Genomic DNA, 21,170 nt, shown 5'->3' on the forward strand with positions numbered 1-21,170 from the left:
AATGTACTTGCTACATCGTTAGAAGAATGGCATCTACGCTCATATTAGTCTGTTTCTCTCTTATTCTGAGGTCACCGTAGCCACCAGATCCCAGTCTGTATCCAAGTCAGAGGGTCACTGCAGTCACCCGGATCCAGTATGTATCCAGCCCAGATGGTGGATCAGCACCTAGAAAGGACCTCTACAGCCCTGAAAGACAGCACGAGACCAGGACTAGAGCCCCAGAGACAGATCCCCTGTAAAGACCTTGTCTCAGACTACCACCGGGACAAGACCACAGGAAACAGATGATTCTTCTGCACAATCATATTCCCCCACACCCTAAAATAAAACCTCTTTTCTCCTCTTCACAGAGGAGAACTGGCCCCCGACTGAGCCTGGTTTCTCCCAAGGTTTTTCTCCACCATTCTGTCACCAATGGAGTTTTGGTTCCTTGCCGCTGTCGCCTCTGGCTTGCTTAGTTGGGGACACTTCATTTACAGCGATATCGTTGACTTGATTGCAAATGATTGCACAGATACTATTTAAACTGAACTGAGCTGCATGATGACATCACTGAATTCAATGATGAACTGCCTTTAACTGTCATTTTGCATTACTGACACACTGTTTTCCTAATTAATGTTGTTCAGTTGCTTTGACGCAATCTTTTTTGTTTAAAGCGCTATATAAATAAAGATGACTTGACTTGACTATAATTAACTAGTTCTTTGGGGTAAAGTTGTGTTTTTTTGATGAGAGACTTAAAAGCCAGTTTGAAGGTTTTGGGGACATTAATAATAGTCAGAAGAGAATCTATGACTTCTGGAAGCACCTCTTTTAGGAGCTTAGATGGCATCATACACTTGAAAAATTTAGAGCTATATCATGCTCATAGACACTAGGGGTGTGACAATACATTTAGCTCACAAGCGGAGACAAAATACAGATACTTGGTTTACTAGAATGAGACAATATTTTAATACTGTCTTTTAAATCACAAAAAGCAAAACAACGTAGTTGTATTTTGAAGCATTTAAATAATCTAGAGCCGCAATTAATGATTATCTTGGTAATCAAGTAATCTAAAACTACTGATTATTTTTGACAACTGAGTAATCTGATATTTTCAGTAATAAAATAGACCTAAGTGAAATACAGGCTTTATATACTACATTTATATCTATTTACCTATTAGACAATAATTACTTGATTTTGATACTTTATTTGAACCAGTCATGACATGGATTTATTGAAAATCACTGTTATAATATGTAATATGCCTATAAATAATATGAACATAACCTACTTAAGTACATTATGTATTATAACAAACACCTGCAGAGGGCACCTGGCGAAGTTACACTTTACAGCTTGATTCAAGGACGTTTAAATCCATGTAATTTTAATATTTGGCTACCTGCAAACTCAGAGCGAGGGTTTGAACTTTTATTTTGGAATTGCGATGTACAACAAATCACACAGGCTTAACAGAAATATATTAATGTATTCTCCTGTATTTGCATAGTTTTATAAATGATTTACATTAAATAATACAAAGTGTTTATGAATGTTAAGCAACCCAAACACTTATTTTATATATACTGCCTTTTTAAACATTCAAGTACTTTTCAAGTACCTTTTCAAAAATATGGCCATTTTCAAGGGTTTTCCAGGACTTAAATTTCAAAAAGTCAAATTCAAGTACTTCAAGCACTTCCTTGTATGAACCCTGGTTTAATACATTGAGTCTGCATGTTCTTACCGGACTGCCTCAGATCTCTTGTGTCTCATCCCCTGGAGGAAGCTGTTCATTTCCAGCTGTTCTGCTGCATGACACGCTTTTATTCTGCATTGCTCTGCAGTTCTTCAGCAGCTCTCTTACTGCTCCTCCGTTCGTCTCTCTCTCTCTCTCTCTCTCTCTCTCTCCTGGTCTTTATTCTTCATCTCTCTGCCTCTTCATCTCAGAGCTCTGCTCCTGTCTGCCTCTGCTATATGTGTGTCTCTTCTGTCTCTTCTTTCACGACAAAAGTGTAGAACTCTGTCATTCATTTATCAGCTTTTTAATTGAAGTGCTGAACAACCCAGGAGTATCAACTACAGACACAGGCCTCTTTTTGTTTCTCCCCTCTTCTTCTCTTCTCTTCATCTCTCTGTCTCTCTGCTCGAAGTCTTTCTCGTTCAGATCTCTCAGCTTCATACTCTGCTCTGAATCTCTCCTCCATCTCTTTTCTCACTCTCTCCATCTCCTCTTGTATTTGTTTCTCTTCTCTTCTTCTCTTTTCCTCATCTCTCTGTCTCTCTGCTCTAAGTCTTTCTTGTTCAGATCTATTAGCTTCAAACTCTGCTCTGACTTTCTCCATCTCATGTCTTTGTTTCTCCTCTCTTCTTCTATTCTCTTCATGTCTCAGTCTCTGCTTTTCTTCTTCTCGTCTGAAGTTCTGAGCATCTTCGTACATCTGGTTACTGTAGTGTCCTCCTCCATTCTGTGCTATCATTGAGTCAATCTTCTGCAGGAGATCATTCACCTGCTCTCTGTTATTCAGATCTCTGTTGTTGAAGATGTGATATCTGCCTCCACACTGCTGAACTAGATGTCTTAATCTCCTGTTCTCCACAATGAGGTCCTCTATGGGCTCATCTTCCAGCAGATCTCCATGAGTGAAGAGAATGATGGAGTATTTAAACACCTCCTGACCCAACATCATCTCAATCATCTGAGGAATCTTCTGCTCCTGTTCAGTGAATCTGTCTATTACTCTTAACACAATGAGAAAAGCGTGTGGTCCAGGACTGGATAAATACACACTTCTGGCTATCTCTGTGACTAACTCTTCAGGTCTCATCTGTGTGTCAAAGAATGGAGGAGTATCTACTACAGACACAGATCTGCCTGAAACAGTGGCGTGTACTTCTGAACATACACGGATAACTGAACTCATACTCTGTACAGATATGAACTCTCTCCATCCCAGGATTGTGTTTCCAGCTGCACTCTTCCCAACTCCAGTTTTACCCAGAAGAACAATCCGTCGGGATGAGAGACGGTCAACAGGAGCGTCTGGTTCAGGACAAAACCAGGAAAAGAAAAAACATGTGAATAAACTTGATGAGTCTAAAGATCAATAATTCACTAACTCTACTCTAACACACACTTTTAGCATCTGTTTCATTTCATATAACAAAACCATTCCATACTATGTGTAAGTAAGTTGATGTTTTTTAGCATGTTTGGCAGTGTTATTTTTTTAGGATTATGTAGTTTGCTTTGTATTAGTTATTTGATTTTTTGTTGAATTATTTACATTTACATTTAGTCATTTAGCAGACGCTTTTATCCAAAGCGACTTACAAATGATGACAATAGAAGCAATCAAAAAAAAACAAAAGAGCAATGATTTATAAGTGCTTTAACAAGTCTGTTAGCTTAAATGCAGTACACGTAGCAAGGGCTTTTAAATAATATAATAAATAAAAAGAAAACATAGAATAGAAAAAGAATAGAGCAAGCTAGTGTTAGAGGTCTTTTTTTATATAATTTTATAATAAATGAAAAGAAAATAGATAGAATACAAAAAGATTAGAAAGGTAGTTAAAAAATTTTTTAAGAATAGAATTAGAATAGTGAGTGCTAAAGTTAGAGGGTCAAATAAAGATGGAAGAGATGTGTTTTAGTCGATTCTTGAAGATGGCTAAGGACTCGCTGCTCGGATTGAGTTGGGCAGGTCATTCCACCAGAAGGGAACATTTAATTTAAAAGTCCGTAAAAGTGACTTTGTGCTTCTTTGGGAAGAACAATCAAGCGATGTTCACTTGCAGAATGCAAGCTTATAGAGGGCACATAAGTCTGAAGTAATGAATTTAGGTAAAGGGGTGCCAGAGCCAGTGGTGGTTTTGTATGCAAACATCAATGCCTTGAATTTTTTATGCGAGCAGCTATTGGTAGCCAGTGTGAATTGATAAACAGAGGTGTGACGTTCATTCTTTTCGGCTCATTAAAAATTAATCTTGCTGCCGCGCTCTGGATTAATTGTAAAGGTTTGATAGAACTGGCTGGAAGACCTGCCAAGAGAGCGTTGCAATAGTCCAGCCTGGACAGAACAAGAGCTTGAACAAGGAGTTGTGCAGCATGTTCTGAAAGAAAGGGCCTGATCTTCTTAATGTGGAATAAAGCAAATCTGCAGGAACGGACAGTTTTAGCAATGTGGTCTGAGAAAGTCAGCTGATCATCAATCATAACTCCAAGGTTTCTGGCTGTTTTTGAAGGAGTTATGGTTGATTTGCCTAACTGGATGGTGAAATTGTGATGAAACGATGGGTTTGCTGGAACCACAAGCAGTTCTGTCTTAGCAAGGTTGAGTTGAAGGTGATGGTCCTTCATCCAGCAAGAAATGTCTGTTAGACAAGCTGAGATGCGAGCAGCTACCGTCGGATCATCAGGATGGAATGAGAGGTAGAGTTGAGTGTCATCAGCATAGCAATGGTATAAAACGCCATGTTTCTTAATGACAGAACCTAATGATGCCATGTAGACAGAGAAGAGAAGTGGTCCAAGAACTGAGCCCTGAGGCACACCAGTAGTTAGATGTTGCGACTTGGACACCTCACCTCTCCAAGATACTTTGAAGGACCTATCTGAGAGGTAAGACTCAAACCACTGGAGTGCGGTTCCTGAGATGCCCTTTGTCAGTAGGGTTGACAGGAGGATCTGGTGATTAACCGTGTCAAAAGCAGCAGATTGATCAAGCAAGATAAGTATTGAAGATTTGGATTCTGCTCTTGCCAGTCTTAGGGCTTCAACAACTGAGAGCAAGGCAGTCTCAGTTTAATGTCCACTTCTGAAGCCAGATTGGTTGCTGTCAAGGAGGTTGTTCTGTGTGAGAAAGGTAGAGACTTGGTTGAACACAACTTGTTCAAGTGTTTTTGCAATGAAAGGAAGAAGGGAGTCTGGTCTGTAGTTCTCTAAAAGAGATGGGTTGAGGGTTTATTATTGAATTATGCCTGAATAGATCTTTTATTAAGTTTTAGTTTTATTTAATTTGAGTTATTTTAATACTTCAACCAACTAAATGGAAATGAAATTATATATATATATATATATATATATATAATTTATAAATGTGCATGTTTATATGTAAGTATGTAGTTGTACATGTAGTTTTTTTTTTTTTTGTCGTTAAAATCATCATTATACTTATACCTTTTGTACTTTAATATTTTGAATTGTTTTTAGCTTTATTTTTAATTTTTCATTTAAATGTTAAGTTTTGAAATTTTGTTGTATGCATTTGTCATTTTTATTTAATTTCTTTATTTTTAAAATGTTTATAGGTAGTACTTATAAAGTTTTAGCTTTTAGTTTTGGATCTGTTTTTAGTCATTTTAATACTACAATTGATTGCTTCTGTTGTCCTCATTTGTAAGTCCCTTTGGATAAAAACGTCTGCTAAATGACTAAATAATAATAATAATAATAATAATAATAATAATAATATGCCAACACATGATGTTCAACTGACTTAATTTAACTTTAACTGCAAGTTTGCTTGTGTAGCGGTCTATATCTGAAACTCAAGAGTCATTCAGTGAAAAAATGCAGATAATAATGAATGTAATCCACTATTTACCTAAAAAGTCTCTGGAACATTTTAATAGGGTACAACGGGGCTAACCTTAAGTTTTAAAACATAAAAAAAAAATTGCTATTCACTGCATCTAAAATGTATAATTGCAGAAAAAAGATATATGTTTGTATTGAACATTAATGGAGCAACAGATTTTGTGTGAAAATAAATCATTTGTTTAAAAATCTTATAAATGTATTAGGAGGCATGAGGGGCCTTTAACCACACACACTGTATTAATACAAATACTTCAGCTAAAATAATGGGTTTAAAAAAATAATATCTAAGTGAATACTTGATCAAAACAACCACTTTAGCAAAGTTTGTATTATTTTCTGCTTATTTAGAAAAATATAATTTTTTTTTGCTCAATATATATACTTTCATTAAAATATGTTAATATAAAACATACTTTAAAATACAGAAACACAATGTTTTAATAAGTAAAGATTCTGAAAGTATTGAAGGAGATCCAATAATAACTGAATATGTTTACAGTAGTAAAAACAAATTATATTATATATCATGTTTTTCTCTAATACAGGGGTCTCCAACCCTGCTCCTGGAGAGCTACTGTCATGCAGATTTCAGCTCCAACCCCAATCAAACACACCTGAAGCAGCTAATCATATGATAATATGATAATAATATGAACAGCCAACATAATATATGTTATTTACCATCTGAATCGAACCATGTCATGTCAACAAATTTTTGCGATTCTCATTTGCTACTTAAATCTACAACATTTTAAAAAACAGAATAAACTTTGCGCTGCTGTGCGCGACTGCGTCTAGGTTCAGACAAATATAAACGTGCATCTTGAAAAGAGAATGTTTTGGAAAGTGCTACGCCACGTTTTTGTGCCACCTAGTGGTTTAGAGGAAAATAATGTCAAAGGCACCTTTAGCCTCGTTGTACCCTATCTGATTTTAATAACACTGACCTTTTAAGCTCTGGATACATTTTTCAAGTAGCAGTCTAGCTTGCACACTAGGTTGTTTCGTCTTGTTGTTGAACACATGGTATCTCTTGTCATATTTCTGAACGACTTTCTTCAGTGGCTCAGACTGACTAATATATTCTTCTATAGTCATGTTTTCATCCTCCAGTTTGTCTCCTCTGGTGAAGAGAATCCAAGTTTTCTTCAGGCGCTCGTCTCCCAGCAGCTTCTCAATCTTCTCCACAGCTTCTCTCTCTTTTCCTGTGAATCTGTCAACTTTGATAACTAGCAGAAACACACAGGAATCTGATTCACATTGCTGAAAAGTCTTTAGAAATTTCTTCTGAATCTCATGATCACTCAGCTCTGTGCTAAACAATCCTGGTGTGTCAAAGACAGTGACCCATCGTCCACAGATCATCCCAGATTCCGCAGCTATGTCTCGTGTGACTGAAGTAGAGCTTTTCTTTGATTTGAAAGCTTCTTTTCCCAGGATTGTGTTTCCTGAAGCACTTTTCCCAATTCCTGATCTTCCCAGTAACACCACATTCAAACCTCTGATCTTTCCTGCCATCATCGATAGGTGGCCTAAAACATGCTGCAAGACAAAAATGTACACACAATTGTGTTAGTCAGTAGATGAATCTAACTGCTTACCTGTTAATGGGCTGTCAATATTTATAGTGTGGAATAAGGAAAAAAATATATTCTGGACAAGAATACATCTCATATGACTAAATTCTGACCACAATGTTATTCATCTGCTCCCGCCAGTCCAGTAAATCATAACTAAGGTTTAGGGATGCCCCCTAACAGTCGACTAACCATTAGCTGACAAGAAGAGGCTTAGGTGACCAGAACTGCATTAGTTAATTAGTCAGAGATTTAAAAATAAAACTCTCTACAGGATGTGGTGGAATAACGCAGTCAATGACTGACAAACTGTTAACAGCACGTCTTTGTGGTAATGGTCTTCTAGTGGTCAGCTGATATATCACCAAAGCCGATATATTGGCCGATAAAAGGCAAAGATTATAATATTTTCACATTTGCCGTCAGCATTAAGCAATTACCCATTTACATCACTTAAACAAATCTTTGAATGACAAACCTTGCAAACTTCCAATCCAGCTGTGGGACCTTGTAAAGTGTGCATGTGTGAGATATCCAATGATCATTCTAGAGAACGCTTCAAATTTGTTAATTATATTAACTTAATATATTTTGATTATTCACTGGTCTTACAGCAGATCTTTGCATTCTCTGCTAAACTAACATTCTCTGTCTGCTATTCCAGTAGCTACTAGTCCAGCCATCTACAGGTGCTGGTCATATAATTAGAATATCATCAAAAAGTTGATTTATTTCACTAATTCCATTCAAACAGTGAAACTTGTATATTATATTCATTCATTACACACAGACTGATATATTTCAAATGTTTATTTCTTTTAATTTTGATGATTATAACTGACAACTAAGGAAAATCCCAAATTCAGTATCTCAGAAAATTAGAATATCGTGAAAAGGTTCGATATTGAAGACACCTGGTGCCACACTCTTATCAGTTGATTAACTCAAAACACCTGCAAAGCCTTTAAATGGTCTCTCAGTCTAGTTCTGTAGGCTACACAATCATGGGGAAGACTGCTCACTTGACAGTTGTCCAAAAGACGACCATTGACACCTTGCACAAGGAGGACAAGACACAAAAGGTCATTGCAAAAGAGGCTGGCTGTTCACAGAGCTCTGTGTCCAAGCACATCTATAGAGAGGTGAAGGGAAGGAAAAGATGTGACAGAAAAAAGTGTACAAGCAATAGGGATAACCGCACCCTGGAGAGGATTGTGAAACAAAACCCATTCAAAAATGTGGGGGAGATTCACTGGAGCTGGAGTCAGTGCTTCAAGAACCACTACGCACAGACGTATGCAAGACATGTATTTCAGCTGTCGCATTCCTTGTGTCAAGACACTCTTGAACAACAGACAGCCTCAGAAGCGTCTCGCTTCAAAAAGGACTGGACTGCTGCTGAGTGGTCCAAAGTTATGTGCTCTGATGAAAGTAAATCTTGCATTTCCTTTAAAAATTAGGGTCCCAGAGTCTGGTTGAAGAGAGGAGAGGCACACAATCCATGTTGCTTGAGGTCCAGTGTAAAGTTTCCACAGTCAGTGATGGTTTGGGTGCCATGTCATCTGCTGGTGTTGGTCCACTGTGTTTTCTCAGGTCCAAGGTCAACACAGCCGTATACCAAGAAGTTTTAGAGCACTTCATGCTTCTTGCTGCTGACCAACTTTATGGAGATGCAGATTTCATTTTCCAACAGGACTTGGCACCTGCACACAGTGCCAAAACTACCAGTACCTGGTTTAAGGACCATGGTATCCCTGTTCTTAATTGGCCAGCAAACTCGCCTGACCTTAACCCCATAGAAAATCTATGGGGGTATTGTGAAGAGGAAGATGCGATATGCCAGACCCAAGAATGCAGAAGAGCTGAAGGCCACTATCAGAGCAACCTGGGCTCTCATAACACCTGAGCAGTGCCACAGACTGATCGACTCCATGCCACGCCGCATTGCTGCAGTAATTCAGGCAAAAGGAGCACCAACTAAGTATTGAGTGCTGTACATGCTCATACTTTTCATTTTTATACTCTTTAGTTGGCCAAGATTTCTAAAAATCATTTCTTAGTATTGGTCTTAAGTAATATTCTAATTTTCTGAGTTACTGAGTTTGGGATTTTCCTTAGTTGTCAGTCATAATCATAAAAATTAAAAGAAATAAACATTTGAAATATATCAGTCTGTGTGTAATGAATGAATATAATATAAAAGTTTCACTTTTTGAATGAAATTAATGAAATAAATCAACTTTTTGATGATATTCTAATTATATGACCAGCACCTGTATATAAAAATAAATAAATAAAAAATAAAAATAGAAACTTCTTTGATAGAAGTGGGTGCTTAACTAACAAATTATTTTGAAACTAAGACTGGATTTAGGATAGTGAGGGTTACATCAAAAGCATGATTTAGGGGAAACACTAAGCATGATTTAGGGGAATAATAAATTATTCTGTGGCAAAGAAAAATGATGGACAAGTGTCTAAAGAAAAATATAAGAACTATAAAACAGTAAAATTGGTCACTCCATCTTGTTTAATGATAATTTTGTATAGCTTAGTTAAATCAGATAATGAGAAGGAATAATTCCAAAAAGCCAACAAAAATTAATTCAGAAATGTTCGTCACTGGGGGAATGAGATCTCCAATTTTCTTTAGCTCATGAGTAAAAACAAGAAAAAATGACAATTAAAATGACACAAAATGAAAAAATGCATTTGAGAAATTACAGCTGGCCGTCTCAATTGCACCAGGATTAGGTCAAATATTCTAAAACAGTTATATTGTTCATGACAACAAAAATAATTGTGTGGAACACTTCTTGTTTCCCATCTGGAACAGTATGCAAGGACATGATGGCCTGTGTGAGAATGATGGCCAGTGTGTGAATGGAGTAAAATATAGTCTCTGAAGAGACACTAAGGCAAATCAACAAGTTGCCAAAACAGCGGTTATCTAAATTTTGATAATGTCCAAGTTTGAATATGTGGGCCCACATGGACGATTACGGCCACTAAAATAATGAACATGGGGGAACTTGGATAGTTGTTGTGGGAGGAAGAAAAAAAAAACAATGTCACACTTGCGCAGCGTAATTGCATGGAAAAGCAGATCAAACAAGCTTAATCTAATTTTATTTTCAGTACATCAAGATGAAGCTGATTCTTGTCCAAAGTATAAAATGTTGGTTTGTAACTATTAACTTGAGCAAAAATGAGCTGAATGCTTTCCAGATGCCTAAGAAATTGTGTTGAAAGTAGATTGGTTGAAAGTAAAAAAATAATTTTCACATTTAAAAATGCTAATCATATAATAAAAATCCAAATTATATGAAACAGAAAATAAGATTTAAGCCCTGGTGATAATGAAAATATGAAAACCCCCTGAAATTCAGCCCACAAATACTTTCCACAGGTGACGCCAAGAACGAGAGTGGGTCATATGATGGTCAGATGATGGAATGTTGTCACTAACAAAAACAGTTTAGGTCTCATTCACAGGTGACTACAGCTCAGTTCCAGGAAGGTTTTGCTCCAACAATAAGAACCTGTGAGAATGTGTTGAGATCTCAGAAGAGGACTGTTCATTGATCAGAAGTATAGTTGCAGATAGGGGTGTGCGATATGATGATTTCTGATCGTGGATGATTGAAGGAATATTGTAGTATGTTGCTACAGCACACATTCTATCAGCCGTAGTGCTGGCACCTCCGTCATATACTCTACAACACCACATGCATTCACAGCACTGTTAACTCAGCGCTAGAGCTACGCTCTCATTATCTGCTTGTGCTTTTAAATGTTTTGACCAGTGTTGACCAGTGCTTTTTCTGAGCGTCGTATACACCCGAAGCGCACACGCTAAAGCCTGTCAAACAGCGCCTGATTATTGAACTAAGTTATCTTTTGTGCTAATACTGACAAAACACACAAGGTTTACATGTAGACTCAAGTTGGTTATGTCTAAAATGAAAGTAAACAGTTGAGAGAAAAACATGTAAGTGCCTATATATCAGATGAGTGCAGGTCTTAAAGGGACAGGAGGCCTATTAAACATGTGACTGTCATTAAAGGGATAGATCACCCTAAAATTTAATTTCTGTCATTATTTACTCACTGTCACATTGTCCCAAACCTGTATTAATTTCTTTCTTGTGCTGAACACAAAAGAAGATATTTTGAAGAATGTGTGTAACCAAACAGTTGCTGGTCCACATTGAATTGATAGTAGCAAAAAATACTCTGGAAGTCACTGTGGACCAGCAACTGTTTGGTTTTCCACATTCCTCAAAATAGCATTTATGTTCAGAAGAAGAAAGAAACTCATTCAGGTTTAAACCACTTTTGAGTGGGGACTTCTGGTATGGCGTCGGGATGAGTGTACAGTGAGAGCTCCCAGACAAACGTGTTATTCTCCCTGAATTTAATTCATAATACTCTTTGAAATTAACTAGTAAACATGGAAGGGGAGAAGCAACGAAAGGCTAGAAGCAAAGCATCCCAAAAACCCAAAAAAAATGAGAAACAAACAGCGGAAAATGAAGACAACAATGGGAAGCACGAAGCCGAGGATACTTTTCAAAGTAGTATCAGTGCCATATACGCTGAAATTCGTATATTCGTATAATATCCGATCGGACATAAAAATGGAGTTAAACAATTTTCACGAGATTCTTTCCAGAGACATGAAAACTGATTTGGCAAACTTCAGAACAGACATCAACTTGAAATTGAACGAAATCGCCACAGATTTGAAAGACACGATGGGTAGATTGCAGGAGGCTGAACAGGGAGTGGAGGATTTGGAAGAATGGAACACCGAAGCTAAACAAGTGCTGTGTTGAACCCTCGACATCCAGCAAAAAATGCAAACAAAACTGACAGATCTCGAAGAAACAATATATGAATGTATGGAATTCTGGAGGAGATCTGAAGGGGACAACATACAGGAGTTTATTAAAAGTTTCATCAAGACGGAACTAGTCCTCTCCGACACTGAACTTGGGATTCAGCGCTGTCACACGGCGCTCTGCCCCAAACCACCGCCGAATGCTAATCCCCGATCAATTGTGAACTACTTCCTAGAATATAAAATCAAAGAACTGGTGCTTCGTTCGGTTTGGAGGAAAAGGGAAGTTCACTTGAAGGGGAAACGAGTGTACTTTGACCAGGACTACCCCGCTGAAACTCAAAAGAAGAGGAAGGCATCGCAGTAGAGGCGACGGAGGATCTAAAGAAGAAAGGATTGACAACAGCTAGCATCAGAGAAGATCGTACCACCGCATCGGCATCCATGGAAAGGCTGAGTAAAATCTCTTGGCAAATGGCGGGAGCAAGGCGACGACACAGCCGAGAGACCCATCAAGGGAGAGCGCGGAAAAGACTCCAGGATTTCCGCTGGGACAGTGGAGATACTGATTGACTTTTTTTCTCGGGGTAAAATAAGTTAAAAATAACTTAATAGCCAAGATTGAACCAGAACCAGAATGATAGTTTAATATAAGAAGGATAATATTTATACAAAGGCTATGAATCTTGAGTTTGGATAAAATTATTTTCATTATGGGTTAAATTAAGTTTTTAGTTTAACAGATTCATAAAAGAAAAACGTATTTCTTGGAGTTCTAGGAAGAATTATTCTACTAAGTGCACTGATTTATAATATCAAATTGCACTGGGGAGGCCCTTCGTTAATCGAAGATTTTCCTTTCCAAACAGAAGTTACTTAACCCTCTGGAGTCGATTAACGCGTATACGCGTTTTGGGGTATTTTCTCCTGATAACCCCGAAAAGAACTTAAATTACACTTTCAGTTTTGATCGTACAGATAAGTGCAATACATCAATCGAATCTGTAAAGGGTCTACTTTTTTTTGTATACAGACATAATAACAACAAAACTTTGTGCACTTATAAAATAAAGATAACAAACAAGGAGTGCTGTCTGCAGCCTTTGTCTGCGCTGATCTTCAGATACAAATGCGTCATTAAAATGAACTGTAACTCAGTGAATACTCAACGAAGAGACATGAGAGAGATATCTATAGAAAGCCTGACATGTCTACTTTTAAACTAAACAAGTGCTGCTGAAAACAAATATTCTGTGATAAAGTAATCCATATGAAAACAACGCGATGTCCGTTTTTCACGTCTCTCTTCATTATCTTCTAATGCGACCACGCCCCCGCGCCGAGCGCGCTTTTGAGATTCAAATGTTTTTTCACTGAAGCGCGCGGCTTTTGAATACGCCCACACAACAGAAGACAACGCAGCGAGACTGTTCTTCAAGTTTTTATTATTTTACTGTTTGCTTCGCGATGAGAGGAATAAGACATAATTCACCCCAAAAAGATGTGATGTGGTTGAGGATTTGAGATTTGGATTTCCTCAGAAAAAAGAATGAAGCACTTTATTCAGCAGAGTTCATAAACATGAGTAAGTCTCTTTTTTAATTTATTTATATACTTGTACTAGTTTTCACATAACGTGTAAACATTTTACTGGTTAGACTTTTTTCCAAAGACTTTTTCCAAACTATAATTCCTGACTAAATGTATAATCAAGTGAAATATTATGAAGTTTCAATAACAATATACACTACTATACCATTCAAAAGCTTGATGTAAATAATATAAATGTACCAATAAATGTAACTGTAACAAATGTAACAATCATTGCTGTTCTTTCAATTTATCCCCCCTAAAAAAACCTAAAAAAAAATATTCTCAGCTCTTTTCAACATTAATAATAATAATAATAATAATAATAATAATAATAATAATAATAACAATAAATGTTTTTTTGTAGAAAATAAGATTGTTAAAAGGATTTCTGAAGGATTGTGTGACTGGAGTAATGATGCAAAAAATTCAGTTTGAAAGTCAGCTTTGATTTTTCCTAATAAACTGTTTAACTGCACTCACAAGTGAATATTAAATTATGTTGTGGGATAATTAAATATATTCTAAATAAACTACAAACATAAAATTATATAGATTTTTTTTGTCCTCACATTCTTTCTTGTAACTCATCCCTCTCAGTGACACACCTGGCTGAATGGCTCATTATGCAGCTCATTATGCAGGCCTTTGTCTTCTCAGGTGTGAATTCATGATAGTTGACGCCTACTCGCATATGACTTTTACCAACAAAAAGTGTCTTAGAAAATTTAAATCAATATATTGTTTCCTGTAAGTGAGTAAACAAGATGATTTTCACATCATTTAGAAAAAAAAATTCTAGGCTACAAGCTCCAGTTCTCAAAATTCCTGGGAACCAATTTTCTTTATGTGTTTTATTGCCTTTTTCAAGTGATTTAACATTTTTAGTTTTTTCACTAACCACGCATAACATTTTTTTTTCTCAAAAACACAATCATGTACATACATGCTGCTCACATATTATTATAGCCTAGTTTGTGCTGATTACAGTGAGATTAGACTTTAGCCATTTAGATATTTATAAGAAACTGAAAAAAGCACAAATGTCAGGGCATGACAAAACTTCTCCAGGCCCCAAAAATACCCTTAGACTCCAGAGGGTTAAGAAGAAACTTTGATCATGGAAGTTACCGTTTTTTTTTTGCACATTTTATATTTTTCGATGCTGTGTTAAATGTGTTATGATGTTAAGGTCAACCAGGGCTTACAGTATGAAAGTGTACATGATGATAAATGCTGATTTAACAAAGACATTGGAACAAAAACATACTGAATTAAATGAGCCTAAATTTAATATATTTAATATAATGTTTCCAACTCAATTACACTGGAGCGGCGATGTCGTCAGGGATGCCCCTTAAGTCCAACGCTTTTTGCACTATTCATAGAGCCATTAGCTCAGGCAATTAGAGAAGATACAGAAATTCTAGGAATTCCAATGAAAGAGACCGAACACAAAATATGTCTGTATGTGGATGACATTCTCATGCCAGGTTCCAGTTTACCTAAACTCACGTCTTGTCTTGAACAGTTTGGTTGGTATTCAGAATATAAACTAAATTTACACAAAACCCAAACCCTCTCTTTTAATTATTCACCGCAGGAAAACATATGTACAAAATGTCATTTTAAATGGAAAACAAATAGTATTAAATGCCTAGGGGGTTATCATACCAAAGAATGTTTAAAGGCTAAAATGTATATTTCTAATTATGGATCTATTACAAAGGAACTGAAAGCAGACTTGGATAATTGGACACCTCTAACTTTTAGTTTGTATAATCGAATAGAAATTATAAGGATGAATGTTTTACCGTGATTATTGTTTTTCTTTCAATCACTACCTGTAGAGATACCAAAAAAAAACAATTTAATGACTGGAACCCAATGATCTCAAGATTTATATGGAAAAATAAAAAACCCAGGGTAAGACTCAAAGCAATACATTTACAGAAGGAAAGGGAGGAATGTCTCCTCCCTGTTTGGAAGGTTATTATAAAGCAGCACAATTACAAAATTTAGTTTGCTGGTGTATTGACGATTATGATGCAAAATGGAAAGAATTAGAATTCAACCAGCTAGACTTTCCTCTCCCAGAGACAGAGACTTCAAACCTGCACAGATGGATGTGCGGTTTAAACAATGGATATGGAATGGCATTACATCATATTGTACAGTTTCATCCAAGATTGGTTTAGAATGCTTCCAACATCTTATTGATACCTATAATTTAGAGAAACACAATTTCTATAGATATTTACAGCTTAGAAATCACTTTAATAAAAATATTAATAATGAGGCAGCTGAATTGAGTCGTATAAACATTTTTGCTGAGGCATATAAAGGTGGTATTCACAAGAAACTGGTGTCAAAAATATATTCATGTATACAGTCCTCCAAGTCTCACTCAACTAGGGCTGGGCGATATGACGAAATATATCGTCTGGACGATAGAAAATGTCTATCGTTTTATATAAGGCTCTATCGTTTACGCCACGATAAGGCGTTTACGGCAGAATTTTACGTCAAGATGCACCTCACGCCACGGCATGCCCATGCACACTGCAATACATAAACAAACATGGAGGAAGACGGTAGTACACGCGGTTCAGACCAGGGTAATTCTCAACAAGATGACCAGCCAACCCAAACCGAGGAGCTTGTACCTAAAAGAGGGGCGACTTCTGTTGCATGGACGTGGTTTGGATATAAGAAGACCGACGTACACCAGACAACAGTTGTTTGTAAAGTTTGCCGGCTCCCAGTGCCAACAACGGATTCCAACACTACTAATTTATTTTATCACCTGCGCAAGAACCACGAAAAAGAATACAGAGAGAGTCAACGAGCAAAAACTGCAAAAGCAGCGTCGAGTGATGGCGTAAGCGCTCAAAACAAACTCCAGACACAGACGCTGCAACAGGCTTTTACGCGTGGCACACCATATAGCCATAGCTCCCGCAGATGGAAGGAGATCACTTCTGCTGTTGCCAAGCATATCTGCAAAGATATGGTTCCAATCTACACGGTCGAGAAACGCGGGTTTTGTGAGTTGGTGCAAACACTTGATCCGAGATACGAAATGCCCAGCCGAATACACATTACTAAAGTTGTGTTACCTGATTTATATGATGCATGTCGGGCCAAAGTGGAGGCAGAGATTCACAAGGGGATGTTCTACGCTACAACTACAGATATGTGGTGGAGCCGAACGACACATCCATATATGAGCCTGACGGCACACTTTATTAACCACGATTGGAACCTCTGCAGCCGCTGTTTACAGACAAGTTATTTCCCGGAAGACCACACTGGAGAAATGCTAGCCAAAGGACTCAGAGAATCTCTTCAATTGTGGGGACTGCAAGAGGATCGCCTTGTCTGTGTCACCACTGACAATGCCACCAACAACATCCTTGCCCTTCAGCTGAATGAAATGACACGCCTACAGTGTTTTGGCCACCGTCTTCATCTAGCTATTGGTGAGTGCTTAATCTCTAAATCAATATAAAAATAATACAAATATATTTCAGTACACAGTCAGTAACCTTAGAGCAGTGGTTCCCAAACCTGTCCTGAAGTCACCCCAACACTCCGCTAGTTCTCCGCCTACGGACGTGAGCGCTCTAAAGCGGCACTAAAATAATGTTTTAAAACTTTCACAGAAGAGACTTCAAACTGAAAGCACAAAGTCTGTCTTTAAATTTAATTTCGTTTTTTTATTAATTGTATCTTAATTTTAATCAATGTTTCATCAACAAATTGTCTGGATTTAATAAGAAGTAGGCTAAATATAGGCTATTAGAAAATAGATAATCAGGACACGGAGGCGCTGGCGAACCTGGAGCTCGTCTCATAATGAACCGAAACTCAGCGTATGCCTATAAGGTAGCCTATTGCCTCACAGACCTGAGACATATAGATAGCTTGAAATGTCTACTTTTAGGCAGAACAATTCAAAACTAAAGAAAGCAGACTACGCTGCTAATGCAATTCGTATGAAATGTGCATTTCTCTCTGATGGCGCTGCGAAGATCGCCAGTCGTCAACTTCATCTATCTAGCTGACAGACACTGACATAAAAAATAACTGTTTTACCGTATTAGTAAACAATTAAAATGTCTCCTGCTATATTTTACATATTGCCTGTTCCTTAAAAACACGGACAGTGGGGTTTTTGACTTGTTTTTTTTTTTGAGCAGCTGCGGACAAATTCTTTCGACACACACACACACACACAATATTAACACTCTGCGCTTGTTTTAAAAACATAATTTAACATATAAATAACAATTTTTAATTAGCCCGCTTAAAGTGTTTATTACAAATAAATGACTAAATGCTAAAAATTCAAACATTTTAATGAACAAACATATGCATTGCATTTACAATTCTGTCCTACTCTGCCACTCCTCATTATGATGTATTTGCAGCTGTTTCTATAGAAAAATCCTGTCACTCGCACAAGTGCGCCCAAATATTTTTCCACGTTCGCACGCCGAAATATTTACTCGCATATGCGAGTGAAATGGGCGCACTGTAGCATAATTATAAAAACTATAGGAAGATGAAATCAAAGTTATGGAATACAAATGTCATAATCATAAGATACAATGTCTTTTTATGTGATAGAATTGCACAGGTTTTAAAAAATTGTAACTGTGAGATGAAAAATCCACATTATGCGATATATATAAAATAATTTATAAAATGTAATTAACTAATACATTTTACTAGTCCTGTAGTGTACACTGTCATGTTAAAAAAGTACACAATCATACATTTACCTCTCCTTTATATACACAGAGAGGAGTGTGAAACTAAGGGAGGTGGAACGAGCAGTCGGCGTCTGCAAGAAGATTGTGGCTGCCTTCTCCAATTCATGGAAAAGAAGACGGGAGCTGGCCAAGGCTCAAGCAGATCAAAATCCACCCTTGCCGCCTCATCAGCTAATCACAGAAACCCCTACGAGGTGGGGCTCTATGCAAGCAATGGTTGAAAGGGTGATCGAGCAGGAGAAAGCTCTCTCACAAGTTCTCCGTGCCGACAAAAAAACACGTCACCTGGTCCCAACTTGGCAGGATATGGACGTTCTGGAATCCATGAACAAGGCACTGAGTCCTCTCAAGGAGTTTACAGATGCCTTGTCTGGGGAGCTTTACCCAAGTGTTTCCTACTTGAAACCCATCCTCCATCTGTTCAACAACCAGATACTCAAGCATCAGGATGGCGACACTGAGCTCACCACGACTATAAAAGAGGGCATACTAAAATACTTAAATGAAAAGTATGATGACCAGACAACCCAGGACCTGCTTGACATTGCTTCTCTTGTCGACCCTCGATTCAAAACAACATACATCAAACAAGAGAGGGTGGATTACATCAAAACAAGAGCTGCTGCAGAGCTACAGAAGCTGGTGGCTGAACAAACAGAGGCAGTCCCTCTATCAGCTCCATCAGTCACTGCCGTAGGTCAGGATGAGCAAGAGAAGGTTCCTGCTAAGAAGAAAAAGAAGAGTTTGAGCAGCTACTTTAAAACATCAGCAAAGCCAAGCCAAATGGCTCCACTTTCAAACAGAGAGTCAATTGAAAAGGAGCTAAGCCTCTATCTCCTAATGGAAGCAGGTTCAGACACAGAACCACTGGAATGGTGGAAGAGAAATGAGGTACATTTTCCCCTAGTGGCCAAGCTTGCGAGGAAATATTTATGTATCCCTGCCACAAGTTCCCCATCAGAGCGGGCTTTCAGTGCAAGTGGGAACATTGTGTCATGCCAGAGGTCAGCACTGAAACCAGCAAGAGTTGACCAACTTGTATTCCTCGCACTCAACCTGTAGAAGCCTTAGATTTGGCAAATCTTTATGTTCTCATACCCATCCTACTTGAAGTTCTTTGGTTTACCTCTTAAATATTCTAATCATTGTGCAGCTACACTTTAAACTTAAAGGCTCCGTGTGTAGTATTTTATAACCAACATTTATTTTAGGGACTAGGACTGTAGGCCTGTATTATTTTTGTTTGCTGTTACCATTCAAAGTTGAAAGTTTTTTTTTCACTTGTTGGATTTTGTAAAATTATATTGAGGCTGATTTTGTGGCTGCTGCACTTTAAACTTAAAAGGCTCCGTGTGTAGTATTTTATAACCAACATTTATTTTAGGGGCTAGGACTGTAGGCCTGTATTATTTTTGTTTGCTGTTACCATTCAAAGTTGAAAGGTTTTTTTTTTCACTTGTTGGATTTTGTAAAAAATATATTGAGGCTGACTTTGTGGCTGTTGCACTTTAAACTTTGAAGTTTACGTTTGGTATTTTGCCCTGCACCATGCTCTTTAAACCTCAGAATTTTTCAGTTTGTTACTTTTTTATATATAATAGGAATAGACAGGCCATTATCAATATTTGTGGTTGCTTTCTATTGCCTGCTCTATAAGAATACTACTTGGAAACATCTTTACACCTACATGATGCTGCAAGAGAAGTCTGGGTGGTGTTACTGTTAAAAGTTGGCTGCTATATGTTGAAATATTTTAATGTCAGGTGTTAACATTACCAACAGTCTTGCTTGAAAAAAAAGGTTCTAAATAAAAGAAAAATTTAGTCCATACTACCTTTATTTGTTTTGTATATCATTTCAAACTGCATTTCCACATTGCAATTTTGTATAGACTATTCATAAACTGAATTAACAGAAAAATTGCTATATCGTTATGTATATCGTTATCGGGATATCAAATGAGCTATATCGGGATATGAAATTTTGGCCATATCGCCCAGCCCTACACTCAACCTTATATATGTTAAAGAAAAATGGGAGAAGGAAACGAATATAATTCTAACGGAAGAAGATTGGTTCAACATATGTAAGTCACAGCATGCAACCTCCAGCTCTGGTCAGTGGAGAGAATTATCATGGAAAAACGTTATTAGATTCTTTATTACTCCAAAAAGAAAATATTTACAGAATGGTAATCCAGAATCTGCACTTTGCTGGAGATGATGTAACAACTCAATGGGGGATTATTTTCATATATTCTGGAATTGTCTGGCAATCCAATTATACTGGTTAATGGTAATCACTGAAATAGAACCAATACTGGGTTTTGAGATTGATCGTAGCTTTGGTACTATACATTTATGAAACATACCAACTGATTTTAATACTCAAGACAAAGTACCTTCTCAGAATGTTATTGGTTGCTAGTAAAAAAGCAATAAAACAAGAAATGGCTAGCTGAGAATCCACCAACAAAAGAAGAGTGGTTAGTGATTGTAAAGGATATGTTTGATATGGAGAAAATGACCTTTTCTCTAAGACTAAGTATGGACACATTTTATAAGAACTGGTCGAAATGGTTAATTCACAGGAAAATAGTTAGCACATAAATAGATGATGTGTTTTACAGGGAAACACACTTTTGAGTGAGTAAATGGTGGTATAAATATAAAACACTACGACAGAATTGACAGACAGCTGACAGAATTTTTTTATTTTTATTTTTATTTCATTTAACGTTAATAAAACAAAACACAAAGAGAAAAATCACTCGCTGCTCT

The 21,170-nt window shown here is 37.2% G+C and overlaps 2 protein-coding genes across 4 annotated transcripts in view; one reads left to right on the forward strand and one right to left on the reverse strand.

Moving 5' to 3' along the window:
* Positions 1-21,170, reverse strand: part of LOC109102824 (GTPase IMAP family member 8-like) — a 55,407-nt gene that overhangs the window by 29,998 nt on the left and 4,239 nt on the right. For 2 of the 3 annotated variants that reach the window (XM_042722404.1, XM_042722403.1), the window contains exons 2-3: positions 6,550-7,144; positions 1,745-3,040 (exon numbers count right to left, since the gene is read on the reverse strand). In XM_042722404.1, coding sequence (XP_042578338.1) covers positions 2,073-3,040; positions 6,550-7,123 — 1,542 coding nt within the window. In that variant the 5' untranslated portion in view covers positions 7,124-7,144 and the 3' untranslated portion in view covers positions 1,745-2,072. Of the gene's footprint in view, positions 1-130; positions 190-1,744; positions 3,041-6,549; positions 7,145-21,170 lie in introns of those variants that run through there. The other variant, XM_042722405.1, reaches the window with a different exon arrangement.
* Positions 16,194-19,452, forward strand: LOC122137224 (E3 SUMO-protein ligase ZBED1-like). Its single transcript, XM_042722977.1, has 2 exons — positions 16,194-17,094; positions 18,419-19,452. Exons 1-2 carry the CDS (start codon positions 16,194-16,196, stop codon positions 19,450-19,452), a joined length of 1,935 nt encoding a protein of 644 aa, XP_042578911.1.

Source organism: Cyprinus carpio, chromosome B4, assembly GCF_018340385.1.
Source record: "Cyprinus carpio isolate SPL01 chromosome B4, ASM1834038v1, whole genome shotgun sequence".
Classification (NCBI taxonomy): Eukaryota; Metazoa; Chordata; class Actinopteri; order Cypriniformes; family Cyprinidae; genus Cyprinus; species Cyprinus carpio.

What these genes read in the sequence shown, in the direction of transcription:
- LOC122137224 (XM_042722977.1), top strand. Translation starts at nt 16,194, where the DNA reads ATGGAGGAAGACGGTAGTACACGCGGTTCAGACCAGGGTAATTCTCAA. An exon ending in CCGTCTTCATCTAGCTATTG is followed by an intron (nt 17,095 to 18,418) that starts GTGAGTGCTTAA and finishes TTATATACACAG; the next exon opens with AGAGGAGTGTGAAACTAAGG.